The sequence below is a fragment of the Oncorhynchus kisutch genome, unplaced genomic scaffold (assembly GCF_002021735.2).
Source record: "Oncorhynchus kisutch isolate 150728-3 unplaced genomic scaffold, Okis_V2 scaffold1576, whole genome shotgun sequence".
In the NCBI taxonomy this organism is placed as follows: domain Eukaryota; kingdom Metazoa; phylum Chordata; class Actinopteri; order Salmoniformes; family Salmonidae; genus Oncorhynchus; species Oncorhynchus kisutch.
In genome coordinates, this window is record NW_022263521.1 from 1 (window position 1) to 12,941 (window position 12,941).

At 45.6% G+C, this 12,941-nt stretch overlaps 1 protein-coding gene across 1 annotated transcript; it reads left to right on the top strand.

Moving 5' to 3' along the window:
- Nucleotides 1–8,052: 8,052 nt before the first annotated feature.
- Nucleotides 8,053–11,152, top strand: LOC116366811 (ATP synthase subunit d, mitochondrial-like; the record flags this gene model as incomplete). Its single annotated transcript, XM_031818728.1, has 3 exons — nt 8,053–8,246; nt 9,904–9,966; nt 10,833–11,152. Coding segments are annotated over 3 exons (389 nt in total), but the record flags the coding sequence as incomplete, so codon positions are not given.
- Between the last annotated feature and the right edge of the window lie 1,789 nt (nt 11,153–12,941).

Below are 12,941 nucleotides of genomic sequence, written 5' to 3' on the forward strand. Positions count from 1 at the left end.
TGAGTTTAATATGAGCTCTACCTGGGGGGAAAATAATGTTACACACTAAGGCCTGTGATGAGTTTAATATGAGCTCTACCTGGGGGGGGGGAAAATAATGTTAGCACACTAAGGTCACACGGCCTGTGATGAGTTTAATATGAGCTCTACCTGGGGGGGAAAATAATGTTACACACTAAGGCCTGTGATGAGTTTAATATGAGCTCTACCTGGGGGGGAAATAAGGTTACACACTAAGGCCTGTGATGAGTTAATATGAGCTTACCTGGGGGGAAATAATGTTACACACTAAGGCCTGTGATTAGTTTATATGAGCTCTACCTGGGGGGGAAATAATGTTACACACTAAGGCCTGTGATGAGTTTAATATGAGCTCTACCTGGGGGGGAAATAATGTTACACACTAAGGCCTGTGATGAGGTTTAATATGAGCTCTACCTGGGGGGGAAATAATGTTACACACTAAGGCCTGTGATTAGTTTAATATGAGCTCTACCTGGGGGGGAAATAATGTTACACACTAAGGCCTGTGATGAGTTTAATATGAGCTCTACCTGGGGGGGAAATAATGTTACACACTAAGGCCTGTGATGAGTTTAATATGAGCTCTACCTGGGGGGAAATAATGTTACACACTTAACTACACTGAACAGAAATCTAAACGTTCCATGCAAAATGTTAACGAATTTACTGAGTTACAGTTCATATAAGGAAGTCAGTCAATTAAAATGAATGAATTAGCCCCTAATCTATGGACTTCACATTTTATTTTTTATTTTTTATTGTCACCTTTATTAACCAGGTAGGCTAGTTGAGAACACCTTTATTTAACCAGGTAGGCTAGTTGAGAACACCTTTATTTAACCAGGTAGGCTAGTTGAGAACACCTTTATTTAACCAGGTAGGCTAGTTGAGAACACCTTTATTTAACCAGGTAGGCTAGTTGAGAACACCTTTATTTAACCAGGTAGGCTAGTTGAGAACAAGTTCTCATTTGCAACTGCGACCTGGCCAAGATAAAGCATAGCAGTGTGAGCATACAACAAAGAGTTACACATGGAGTAAACAATTAACAAGTCAATAACACAGTAGAAAACAAAGGGGGGGTCTATATACAATGTGTGCAAAGGCATGAGGAGGTAGGCAAATAATTACAATTTTGCAGATTAACACTGGATAAAAGATCAGATGGTCATGTACAGGTAGAGCTATTGGTGTGCAGAAGAGCAGAAAGTAATAAATAAAAACAGTATGGGGATGAGGTATGGTGAAAAGGGTGGGCTATTTACCAATAGACTATGTACAGCTGCAGCGATCGGTTAGCTGCTCAGATAGCTGATGTTTGAAGTTGGTGAGGGAGATAAAAGTCCTCCAACTTCAGCGATTTTTGCAATTCGTTCCAGTCACAGGCAGCAGAGTACTGGAACGAAAGGCGGCCAAATGAGGTGTTGGCTTTAGGGATGATCAGTGAGATACACCTGCTGGAGCGCGTGCTACGGATGGGTGTTGCCATCGTGACCAGTGAGCTGAGATAAGGCGGAGCTTTACCTAGCATAGACTTGTAGATTACCTGGAGCCAGTGGTCTGGCGACGAATATGTAGCGAGGGCCAGCCGACTAGAGCATACAAGTCGCAGTGGTGGGTGGTATAAGGTGCTTAGTGACAAAACGGATGGCACTGTGATAGACTGCATCCAGTTTGCTGAGTAGAGTGTTGGAAGCCATTTTGTAGATGACATCGCCGAAGTCGAGGATCGGTAGGATAGTCAGTTTTACTAGGGTAAGCTTGGCGGCTTGAGTGAAGGAGGCTTTGTTGCGGAATAGAAAGCCGACTCTTGATTTGATTTTCGATTGGAGATGTTTGATATGAGTCTGGAAGGAGAGTTTGCAGTCTAGCCAGACACCTAGGTACTTATAGACGTCCACATATTCTAGGTCGGAACCATCCAGGGTGGTGATGCTAGTCGGCATGCAGGTGCAGGCAGCGACCGGTTGAAAAAGCATGCATTTGCATTTGACTGGCCAGGGGCGCAGCCATGGGTGGGCCTGAGGGCATAGGCCCACCCACTGGGGGGCAAGACCCAGCCAATCAGAATGAGTTTTTCCCTACAAAGGGGCTTTATTCTAGACAGAAATGCTGCTTGGTTTCATCAGCTGTCTGGTTGGCAGGTCTCAGACAATCCCGCAGGGGAAGAAGCCTGATGTGGACGTCCTGGGCTGCCGTGGTTACACATGGTCTGTGTTTGTGAGGCCGGTTGGATGTACTGCCCAAAAAAATATATATGCTGTAGGCTCTATGGTATAGAAATTACAATTTAATCATCTGGCAACAGTTCTGGTGGACATTCCTGTTGCCAGCATGTCAATTTCACGCTCCCTCAAAGCTTGAGACATCTGTGGCATTGTGTGACAACTGCACATTTTAGAGTGGCCTTTTATTGTCCCCAGTACAAGGTGCACCTGTGAAATCATCATGCTGTTCAATCAGCTTTTTGATATGCCAGACCTGTCAGGGGGATTAAATATCTTGGCAAAGAAGAATTGATCAGTAACAGGAATGCAGAAAACATTTTGCATATAGAAAATGTGGTGATCTTTTATTTCAGCTCATGAAACATATGACCAGCACTTTACATGTTGACTTTATATTTTTGTTCAGCCTATTAGTCTGTTATGTAGTATTCTGTCCACTGTGTGGTAATGTAACACTGGTTCAGTCATCTGGTATGTAGTATTCTGTCCACTGTGTGGTACTGTAACACTGGTTCAGTCATCTGGTATGTAGTATTCTGTCCACTGTGTGGTAATGTAACACTGGTTCAGTCATCTGGTATGTAGTATTCTGTCCACTGTGTGGTAATGTAACACTGGTTCAGTCATCTGGTATGTAGTATTCTGTCCACTGTGTGGTACTGTAACACTGGTTCAGTCATCTGGTATGTAGTATTCTGTCCACTGTGTGGTAATGTAACACTGGTTCAGTCATCTGGTATGTAGTATTCTGTCCACTGTGTGGTAATGTAACACTGGTTCAGTCATCTGGTATGTAGTATTCTGTCCACTGTGTGGTTCAGTCATCTGGTATGTAGTATCCTGTCCACTGTGTGGTACTGTAATACTGGTTCAGTCATCTGGTATGTAGTATTCGTCCACTGTGTGGTTCAGTCATCTGGTATGTAGTATCCTATCCATTGGGTGGTACTGTAACACTGGTTCAGTCATCTGATATGTAGTATCCTGTCCACTGTGTGGTACTGTAACACTGGTTCAGTCATCTGATATGTAGTATCCTGTCCACTGTGTGGTACTGTAACACTGGTTCAGTCACAACATTATTAGTCTGGTATGTAGTATCCTGTCCACTGTGTGGTACTGTAATACTGGTTCAGTCATCTGGTATGTAGTATCCTGTCCACTGTGTGGTACTGTAACACTGGTTCAGTCATCTGGTATGTAGTATCCTGTCCACTGGTGGGTACTGTAATACTGGTTCAGTCATCTGGTATGTAGTATCCTGTCCACTGTGTGGTACTGTAATACTGGTTCAGTCATCTGGTATGTAGTATCCTATCCTTGGGTGGTACTGTAACACTGGTTCAGTCATCTGATATGTAGTATCCTGTCCACTGTGTGGTACTGTGACACTGGTTCAGTCATCTGGTATGTAGTATCCTGTCCACTGTGTGGTATTGTAATGCTGGTTCAGTCATCTGGTATGTAGTATTCTGTCCACTTTGTGGTACTGTCACACTGGTTCAGTCACAACATTATTAGTCTGGTATGTAGTAGCATGCTGTAATGTGGATTCAGTTTACATCATGACTAAGCTGTTTCAGAGTAGAACATGTCCTCATCGATCCCTATCAGACATTGTGTGATTATTATTGATGGAAAGCGTTCTCAGTTTACTAAGCTGTTTCAGAGTAGAACATGTCCTCATCGATCCTATCAGACATCGGTGTGATTATTATGATGGAAAGCGTTCTCAACCGGAGATGGGTACTGGAACTTCATGCTTCAGTCAATCAAATGTATTTATATTAGTGTTGCCAAGATACCGCTGTCTCAGTACTAGGAAGTAAACAAGCTGAGGAAACATCATGAAGCAGACGTTTCTGGAGGAAAACAGTCCTAATGTTGCCTCATGATGTCAGCCAGACGTTCCTGGAGGAAAAACAGTCCTAATGTTGCCTCATGTTGTCAGCCAGACGTTTCTGGAGGAAAACAGTCCTAATGTTGCCTCATGTGTGCGGCCAGACGTTCCTGGAGGAAAACAGTCCTAATGTTGCCTCATGTTGTGGGCCAGACGTTTCTGGAGGAAAACGGTCCTAATGTTGCCTCATGTTGCCAGCCAGACGTTTTCTGGAGGAAAAACGGTCCTAATGTTGCCTCATGTTGTCAGCCAGACGTTCCTGGAGGAAAACAGTCCTCATGTTGTCGGCCAGACGTTCCTGGAGGAAAACAGTCCTAATGTTGTCAGCCAGACGTTTCTGTAGGAAAACAGTCCTAATGTTGCCTCATGTTGTCAGACAGACGTTTCTGGAGGAAAACAGTCCTAATGTTGTCAGCCAGACGTTTCTGTAGGAAAACAGTCCTAATGTTGCCTCATGTTGTCAGCCAGACGTTTCTGGAGGAAAACAGTCCTAATGTTGCCTCATGTTGTCAGCCAGACGTTTCTGGAGGAAAACAGTCCTAATGTTGTCAGCCAGACGTTTCTGTAGGAAAACAGTCCTAATGTTGCCTCATGTTGTCAGACAGACGTTTCTGGAGGAAAACAGTCCTAATGTTGCCTCATGTTGTCAGCCAGACGTTCCTGGAGGAAAACAGTCCTAATGTTGCCTCATGTTGTCAGCCAGACGTTTCTGGAGGAAAACAGTCCTAATGTTGCCTCATGTTGTCAGCCAGACGTTCCTGGAGGAAAACAGTCCTAATGTTGCCTCATGTTGTCAGCCAGACGTTTCTGGAGGAAAACAGTCCTAATGTTGCCTCATGTTGTCGGCCAGACGTTCCTGGAGGAAAACAGTCCTAATGTTGCCTCATGTTGTCAGCCAGACGTTTCTGGAGGAAAACGGTCCTAATGTTGCCTCATGTTGTCGGCCAGACGTTTCTGGAGGAAAACGGTCCTAATGTTGCCTCATGTTGTCAGCCAGACGTTCCTGGAGGAAAACAGTCCTAATGTTGCCTCATGTTGTCAGCCAGACGTTTCTGGAGGAAAACAGTCCTAATGTTGCCTCATGTTGTGGGCCAGACGTTTCTGGAGGAAAACGGTCCTAATGTTGCCTCATGTTGTCAGCCAGACGTTTCTGGAGGAAAACGGTCCTAATGTTGCCTCATGTTGTCAGCCAGACGTTTCTGGAGGAAAACAGTCCTAATGTTGCCTCATGTTGTCAGCCAGACGTTTCTGGAGGAAAACAGTCCTAATGTTGTCAGCCAGACGTTTCTGGAGGAAAACAGTCCTAATGTTGCCTCATGTTGTCAGCCAGACGTTTCTGGAGGAAAACAGTCCTAATGTTGCCTCATGTTGTCAGCCAGACGTTTCTGGAGGAAAACAGTCCTAATGTTGTCAGCCAGACGTTCCTGGAGGAAAACAGTCCTAATGTTGCCTCATGTTGTCAGCCAGACGTTTCTGGAGGAAAACAGTCCTAATGTTGTCAGCCAGACGTTTCTGTAGGAAAACGGTCCTAATGTTGCCTCATGTTGTCAGCCAGACGTTTCTGGAGGAAAACAGTCCTAATGTTGCCTCATGTTGTCAGCCAGACGTTTCTGGAGGAAAACAGTCCTAATGTTGTCAGCCAGACGTTTCTGTAGGAAAACAGTCCTAATGTTGCCTCATGTTGTCAGACAGACGTTTCTGTAGGAAAACAGTCCTAATGTTGTCAGACAGATGTTTCTGTAGGAAAACAGTCCTAATGTTGCCTCATGTTGTCAGACAGACGTTTCTGGAGGAAAACAGTCCTAATGTTGTCAGCCAGACGTTTCTGTAGGAAAACAGTCCTAATGTTGCCAGCCAGACGTTTCTGGAGGAAAACAGTCCTAATGTTGCCTCATGTTGTCAGCCAGATGTTTCTGGAGGAAAACAGTCCGAATGTTGCCTCATGTTGTCAGCCAGACGTTCCTGGAGGAAAACAGTCCTAATGTTGCCTCATGTTGTCAGCCAGACGTTCCTGGAGGAAAACAGTCCTAATGTTGCCTCATGTTGTCAGCCAGACGTTTCTGGAGGAAAACAGTCCTAATGTTGCCTCATGTTGTCGGCCAGACGTTCCTGGAGGAAAACAGTCCTAATGTTGCCTCATGTTGTCAGCCAGATGTTCCTGGAGGAAAACAGTCCTAATGTTGTCTCATGTTGTCAGCCAGACGTTCCTGGAGGGAAACAGTCCTAATGTTGCCTCGTGTTGTCAGCCAGACGTTCCTGGAGGAAAACAGTCCTAATGTTGCCTCGTGTTGTCAGCCAGACGTTCCTGGAGGAAAACAGTCCTAATGTTGCCTCATGTTGTCTCATGTTGTCTCATGTTGTCTCGTGTTGTCTCGTGTTGTCTCGTGTTGTCTCATGTTGTCTCATGTTGTCTCATGTTGTCTCATGTTGTCTCATGTTGCCTCATGTTGTCTCGTGTTGTCTCGTGTTGTCTCGTGTTGTCTCGTGTTGTCTCGTGTTGTCTCATGTTGTCTCATGTTGTCTCGTGTTGTCTCGTGTTGTCTCGTGTTGTCTCGTGTTGTCTCGTGTGTCTCATGTTGTCTCATGTTGTCTCATGTTGTCTCGTGTTGTCTCGTGTTGTCTCGTGTTGTCTCGTGTTGTCTCATGTTGTCTCATGTTGTCTCGTGTTGTCTCGTGTTGTCTCGTGTTGTCTCGTGTTGTCTCGTGTTGTCTCGTGTTGTCTCGTGTTGTCTCATGTTGTCTCGTGTTGTCTCGTGTTGTCTCGTGTTGTCTCGTGTTGTCTCGTGTTGTCTCGTGTTGTCTCGTGTTGTCTCGTGTTGTCTCGTGTTGTCTCGTGTTGTCTCGTGTTGTCTCGTGTTGTCTCGTGTTGTCTCGTGTTGTCTCGTGTTGTCTCGTGTTGTCTCGTGTTGTCTCGTGTTGTCTCGTGTTGTCTCGTGTTGTCTCGTGTTGTCTCGTGTTGTCTCGTGTTGTCTCGTGTTGTCTCGTGTTGTCTCGTGTTGTCTCGTGTTGTCTCGTGTTGTCTCGTGTTGTCTCGTGTTGTCTCGTGTTGTCTCGTGTTGTCTCGTGTTGTCTCGTGTTGTCTCGTGTTGTCTCGTGTTGTCTCGTGTTGTCTCGTGTTGTCTCGTGTTGTCTCGTGTTGTCTCGTGTTGTCTCGTGTTGTCTCGTGTTGTCTCGTGTTTGTCTCGTGTTGTCTCGTGTTGTCTCGTGTTGTCTCGTGTTGTCTCGTGTTGTCTCGTGTTGTCTCATGTTGTCTCATGTTGTCTCATGTTGTCTCATGTTGTCAGCCAGAGTCACATTTGTTTATTATTCAAGCTGTAACACACAATAATAATTTAGATTCTGTAGGTTTTAAAGGACCAGAGAGTTCTGCTTCGTTTGGTCTTTTTTGCCAAGGAACATCTGAGATGGTGGTGTGATGGGGGTATTGTGGTGGTATTGTGGTGATGGGGGTATTGTGATGGGGGTATTGTGATGGGGGTATTGTGATGGGGGTATTGTGGTGGTATTGTGGTGATGGGGGTATTGTGGTGGTATTGTGGTGATGGGGGTATTGTGATGGGGGTATTGTGATGGGGGTATTGTGATGGGGGTATTGTGATGGGGGTATTGTGATGGTGGTATTGTGATGGGGGTATTGTGGTGGTATTGTGATGGGGGTATTGTGATGGTATTGTGGTGGTGATGGTATTGTGGTGGTGGGGGTATTGTGGTGGTGGGGGTATTGTGGTGGTGGGGGTATTGTGGTGGTGGGTCTATTGTGATGGTGGGGGTATTGTGGTGGTGGGGGTATTGTGATGGTGGGTCTATTGTGATGGTGGGGGTATTGTGATGGTGGGGGTATTGTGATGACACTCATTTATAAATCCCTTTTACAACAACGTTTGTCCCAAAGTGCTTAAGTTAATATTGGTCTGTTCTATTTCTGTCCTCATCTCCTATTCTCACCCCCCTGTCCTCATCTCACCCCCCTGTCCTCATCTCACCCCCCTGTCCTCATCTCACCCATCTCCTATCCTCCTCAGTTCTCAGCCCTGACCATCCCTGAGCCCAAGGACACAGCCACCGCCGCCATCAACACACAGGAGGCCGAGGCGGTGAGTAGTAGCTCGGGGTTAGAAGTTACTGTTCAGAATGACTCTTCACTGCTCTGCTGTAGTGGTTCAGAATGACTCTTCACTGCTCTGCTGTAGTGGTTCAGAATGACTCTTCACTGCTCTGCTGTAGTGATTCAGAATGACTCTTCACTGCTCTGCTGTAGTGATTCAGAATGACTCTTCACTGCTCTGCTGTAGTGATTCAGAATGACTCTTCACTGCTCTGCTGTAGTGATTCAGAATGACTCTTCACTGTGCTCCGCTGTAGTGATTCAGAATGACTCTTCACTGCTCTGCTGTAGTGATTCAGAATGACTCTTCACCGCTCTGCTGAATTGATTCAGAATGACTCTTCACCGCTCTGCTGTAGTGATTCAGAATGACTCTTCACTGCTCTGCTGTAGTGATTCAGAATGACTCTTCACTGTGCTCCGCTGTAGTGATTCAGAATGACTCTTCACTGTGCTCTGCTGTAGTGATTCAGAATGACTCTTCACTGTGCTCTGCTGTAGTGATTCAGAATGACTCTTCACTGTGCTCTGCTGTAGTGATTCAGAATGACTCTTCACTGTGCTCTGCTGTAGTGATTCAGAATGACTCTTCACTGTGCTCTGCTGTAGTGATTCAGAATGACTCTTCACTGTGCTCTGCTGTAGTGATTCAGAATGACTCTTCACTGTGCTCTGCTGTAGTGATTCAGAATGACTCTTCACTGTGCTCTGCTGTAGTGATTCAGAATGACTCTTCACTGTGCTCTGCTGTAGTGATTCAGAATGACTCTTCACTGCTCTGCTGTAGTGATTCAGAATGACTCTTCACTGTGCTCTGCTGTAGTGATTCAGAATGACTCTTCACTGTGCTCTGCTGTAGTGATTCAGAATGACTCTTCACTGTGCTCTGCTGTAGTGATTCAGAATGACTCTTCACTGTGCTCTGCTGTAGTGATTCAGAATGACTCTTCACTGTGCTCTGCTGTAGTGATTCAGAATGACTCTTCACTGTGCTCTGCTTTAGTGATTCAGAATGACTCTTCACTGTGCTCTGCTGTAGTGATTCAGAATGACTCTTCACTGTGCTCTGCTGTAGTGATTCAGAATGACTCTTCACTGTGCTCTGCTGTAGTGATTCAGAATGACTCTTCACTGTGCTCTGTTGTAGTGATTCAGAATGACTCTTCACTGTGCTCTGTTGTAGTGATTCAGAATGACTCTTCACTGTGCTCTGCTGTAGTGATTCAGAATGACTCTTCACTGTGCTCTGCTGTAGTGATTCAGAATGACTCTTCACTGCTCTGCTGTAGTGATTCAGAATGACTCTTCACCGCTCTGCTGTAGTGATTCAGAATGACTCTTCACTGCTCTGCTGTAGTGATTCAGAATGACTCTTCACTGCTCTGCTGTAGTGATTCAGAATGACTCTTCACTGTGCTCCACCTCATTCCTGTATTAATATTACAGTAGCTAGCTAATTAATAAAACATTAAATGTGTATTGTGGCACATTGACACTGTTATGTTGTATTGTTCTCTGTCCTGGAGGAAGAGGTGATGAATGAGCTCAGAGTTCCATTTCAAGAGGCAACGCCTCATTATGCAAAGCACTCACTGCTCTTGATGCCTCCTCCCATTATTATTGGTTATATTTCTTCTTTGTTTCAGAACAAAGCTGCTGTTGCCTACGTGGAGGCTTCCAAAGCTCGTATTGGCCAGTATGAGAAGGAGGTGGGTTACACACACGCCACTCCAAACCACACCCACACTCCCCTACACCCACACTCCCCTACACACACACACTCTCCTACACACACACACACTCCCCTACACACACACACACACACTCCCCTACACACACACACACTCCCCTACACACACACACACTCCCCTACACCCGGATTTCCCTAGAATGTCTCTTTATATTTTAGTACACAGTCAGCAGTAGACCCCCTGAGAAACTCCACTTTTTAGAGTCATGTACAGTACCAGTCAGCAGTAGACCTCCTGAGAAACTCCACTATTTAGAGACATGTACAGTACCAGTCAGCAGTAGACCCCCTGAGAGACTCCACTATTTAGAGACATGTACAGTACCAGTCAGCAGTAGACCCCCTGAGAAACTCCACTATTTAGAGACATGTACAGTACCAGTCAGCAGTAGACCCCCTGAGAAACTCCACTATTTAGAGACATGTACAGTACCAGTCAGCAGTAGACCCCCTGAGAAACTCCACTATTTAGAGACATGTACAGTACCAGTCAGCAGTCTGGACCCCCTGAGAAACTCCACTATTTAGAGACATGTACAGTACCAGTCAGCAGTAGACCCCCCCACTATTTAGACATGTACAGTACCAGTCAGCAGTAGACCCCCTGAGAGACTCCACTATTTAGAGACATGTACAGTACCAGTCAGCAGTAGACCCCCTGTAGACCCCCCCACTATTTAGAGACATGTACAGTACCAGTCAGCAGTAGACCCCCTGAGAAACTCCACTATTTAGAGACATGTAGTTCTCTCTGTTCATCTACCTTCCACTATTTCGAGACATGTAGTTCTCTTCTCTCTGTTGATCCACCTTCCTCTCTTCCAGCTGGAGAAGTTCCAGAACATGATTCCCTTCGACCAGATGACCATCGATGATCTGAACGACACGTTCCCTGAGACCAAGCTGGACAAGGAGAAGCACCCGTACTGGCCTCACAAGCCCATCGCTGAGCTGTAAACTGGCCCCCGGCGCTTCCTAGATAATATACTTTCCTCTGATGAAAGGTTGTATAGTGTCCTATGTATAAAGTCAAGTCCCGTTTCATCGACAGACAGTTTTGTGAAATAACTGCTTATTGTTATTGAGCGACTGAGGAAAGGTCATCTGGTCCTTTTGAATGGAAATAAACATTTATGGAAACTGAATATGATTTGTGTCATTCTGTGCAACGTTTATTTAACATAAGACTCTTAAGGGGTGATAGTAGTTACACCTATTATGCGAGGGCACATTTTTATGTTCGTTCATCAACTCGTGTGAAAGGATTTTCCATAATAACTTAGGACGTTTAGAGTAAGGGAATATCCTGATGTTCTGTGTTGATTCAGTAATATAGGACTGTTGTATTAGGCTACGGCAGACGTGCTGCTCGGACAATCCTCTCCGCTGTCTGTCTGTCCAAGTCGGTTCCCTCCAGAGAAGATCCCACCATCTCCTGGGAAGGAGGAAGGGAATCTACTGGTGCTTTCTGTTGGACAATCCTCTCCGCTGTCTATCTGTCCAAGTCGGTTCCCTCCAGAGAAGATCCCACCATCTCCTGGGAAGGAGGAAGGGAATCTACTGGTGCTTTGTGTTGATTCAGTAAATCAAATCAAATTTATTTATATAGCCCTTCGTACATCAGCTGATATCTCAAAGTGCTGTACAGAAACCCAGCCTAAAACCCCAAACAGCAAGCAATGCAGGTGTAGAAGCACGGTGGCTAGGAAAAACTCCCTAGAAAGGCCAATACCTAGGAAGAAACCTAGAGAGGAACCAGGCTATGTGGGGTGGCCAGTCCTCTTCTGGCTGTGCCGGGTGGAGATTATAACAGAACATGGCCAAGATGTTCAAATGTTCATAAATGACCAGCATGGTCGAATAATAATAAGGCAGAACAGTTGAAACTGGAGCAGCAGCACAGTCAGGTGGAAGTTGAAACTGGAGCAGCAGCATGGCCAGGTGGACTGGGGACAGCAAGGAGTCATCATGTCAGGTAGTCCTGGGGCATGGTCCTAGGGCTCAGGTCCTCCGAGAGAGAGAAAGAAAGAGAGAATTAGACGATTCACACAGGACACCGAATAGGACAGGAGAAGTACTCCAGATATAACAAACTGACCCCAGCCCCCCGACACATAAACTACTGCAGCATAAATACTGGAGGCTGTAACATTCAGTAACATACAGTATAACTGTTGGACACCATATAGACAATGTCTAACAATGTGCGTGTCCCAAACTGCACCCTATTCCCGATACAGTGCCCTACTTTTGACCACAACCCTATGGCACCCTATTCCCTATAAAGTGCACTACTTTTGACTGGGGCACTATATAGGGAATAGGGTGCTATTTGGGATGTAGCCTGTTGATGTACATTAGAACACATCTCCCCTCCTAGAACTGGACTGGTTTCATCCCCTGGTGACATTTATTTGGAGAAACTAAATTACTTGTCTGTGTCAATCCAACTCACAAGTCATGGGAAGAGGTCTTGTTTCCTGTCCTCGGTTTTCTCATGTCTACAGGTAGGTAGCATTGATCTTCTGCTCAGGTGTGACGGGCCTAGTTCAGAAACAACCCCTACCCATTCTCTAATGACCTTCTCAATCCTTTCAAATCTGTGTACCAAATGGCATCCTAATCCCTTTCTAGTGCCCTACGCTACTTGACCAGAGCCCTGTGGGTCCTGATGAGAAGTATCCCTCTAAATAGGGAACCATTTCAGGCACAGCCAAGACGTGCCAAGGTGGTATGGGCTAGATGCTGTTTCTGGACTGGGCAACCCCCCCTGGTGTTCTGATGACTATAGGAGGATCTAGTGTTGTCTCAGTGTTCTGATGACTATAGGATGACCTAGTGTTGTCTCAGTGTTCTGATGACTATAGGATGACCCAGTGTTGTCTCAGTGTTCTGATGACTATAGGATGACCTAGTGTTGTCTCAGTGTTCTGA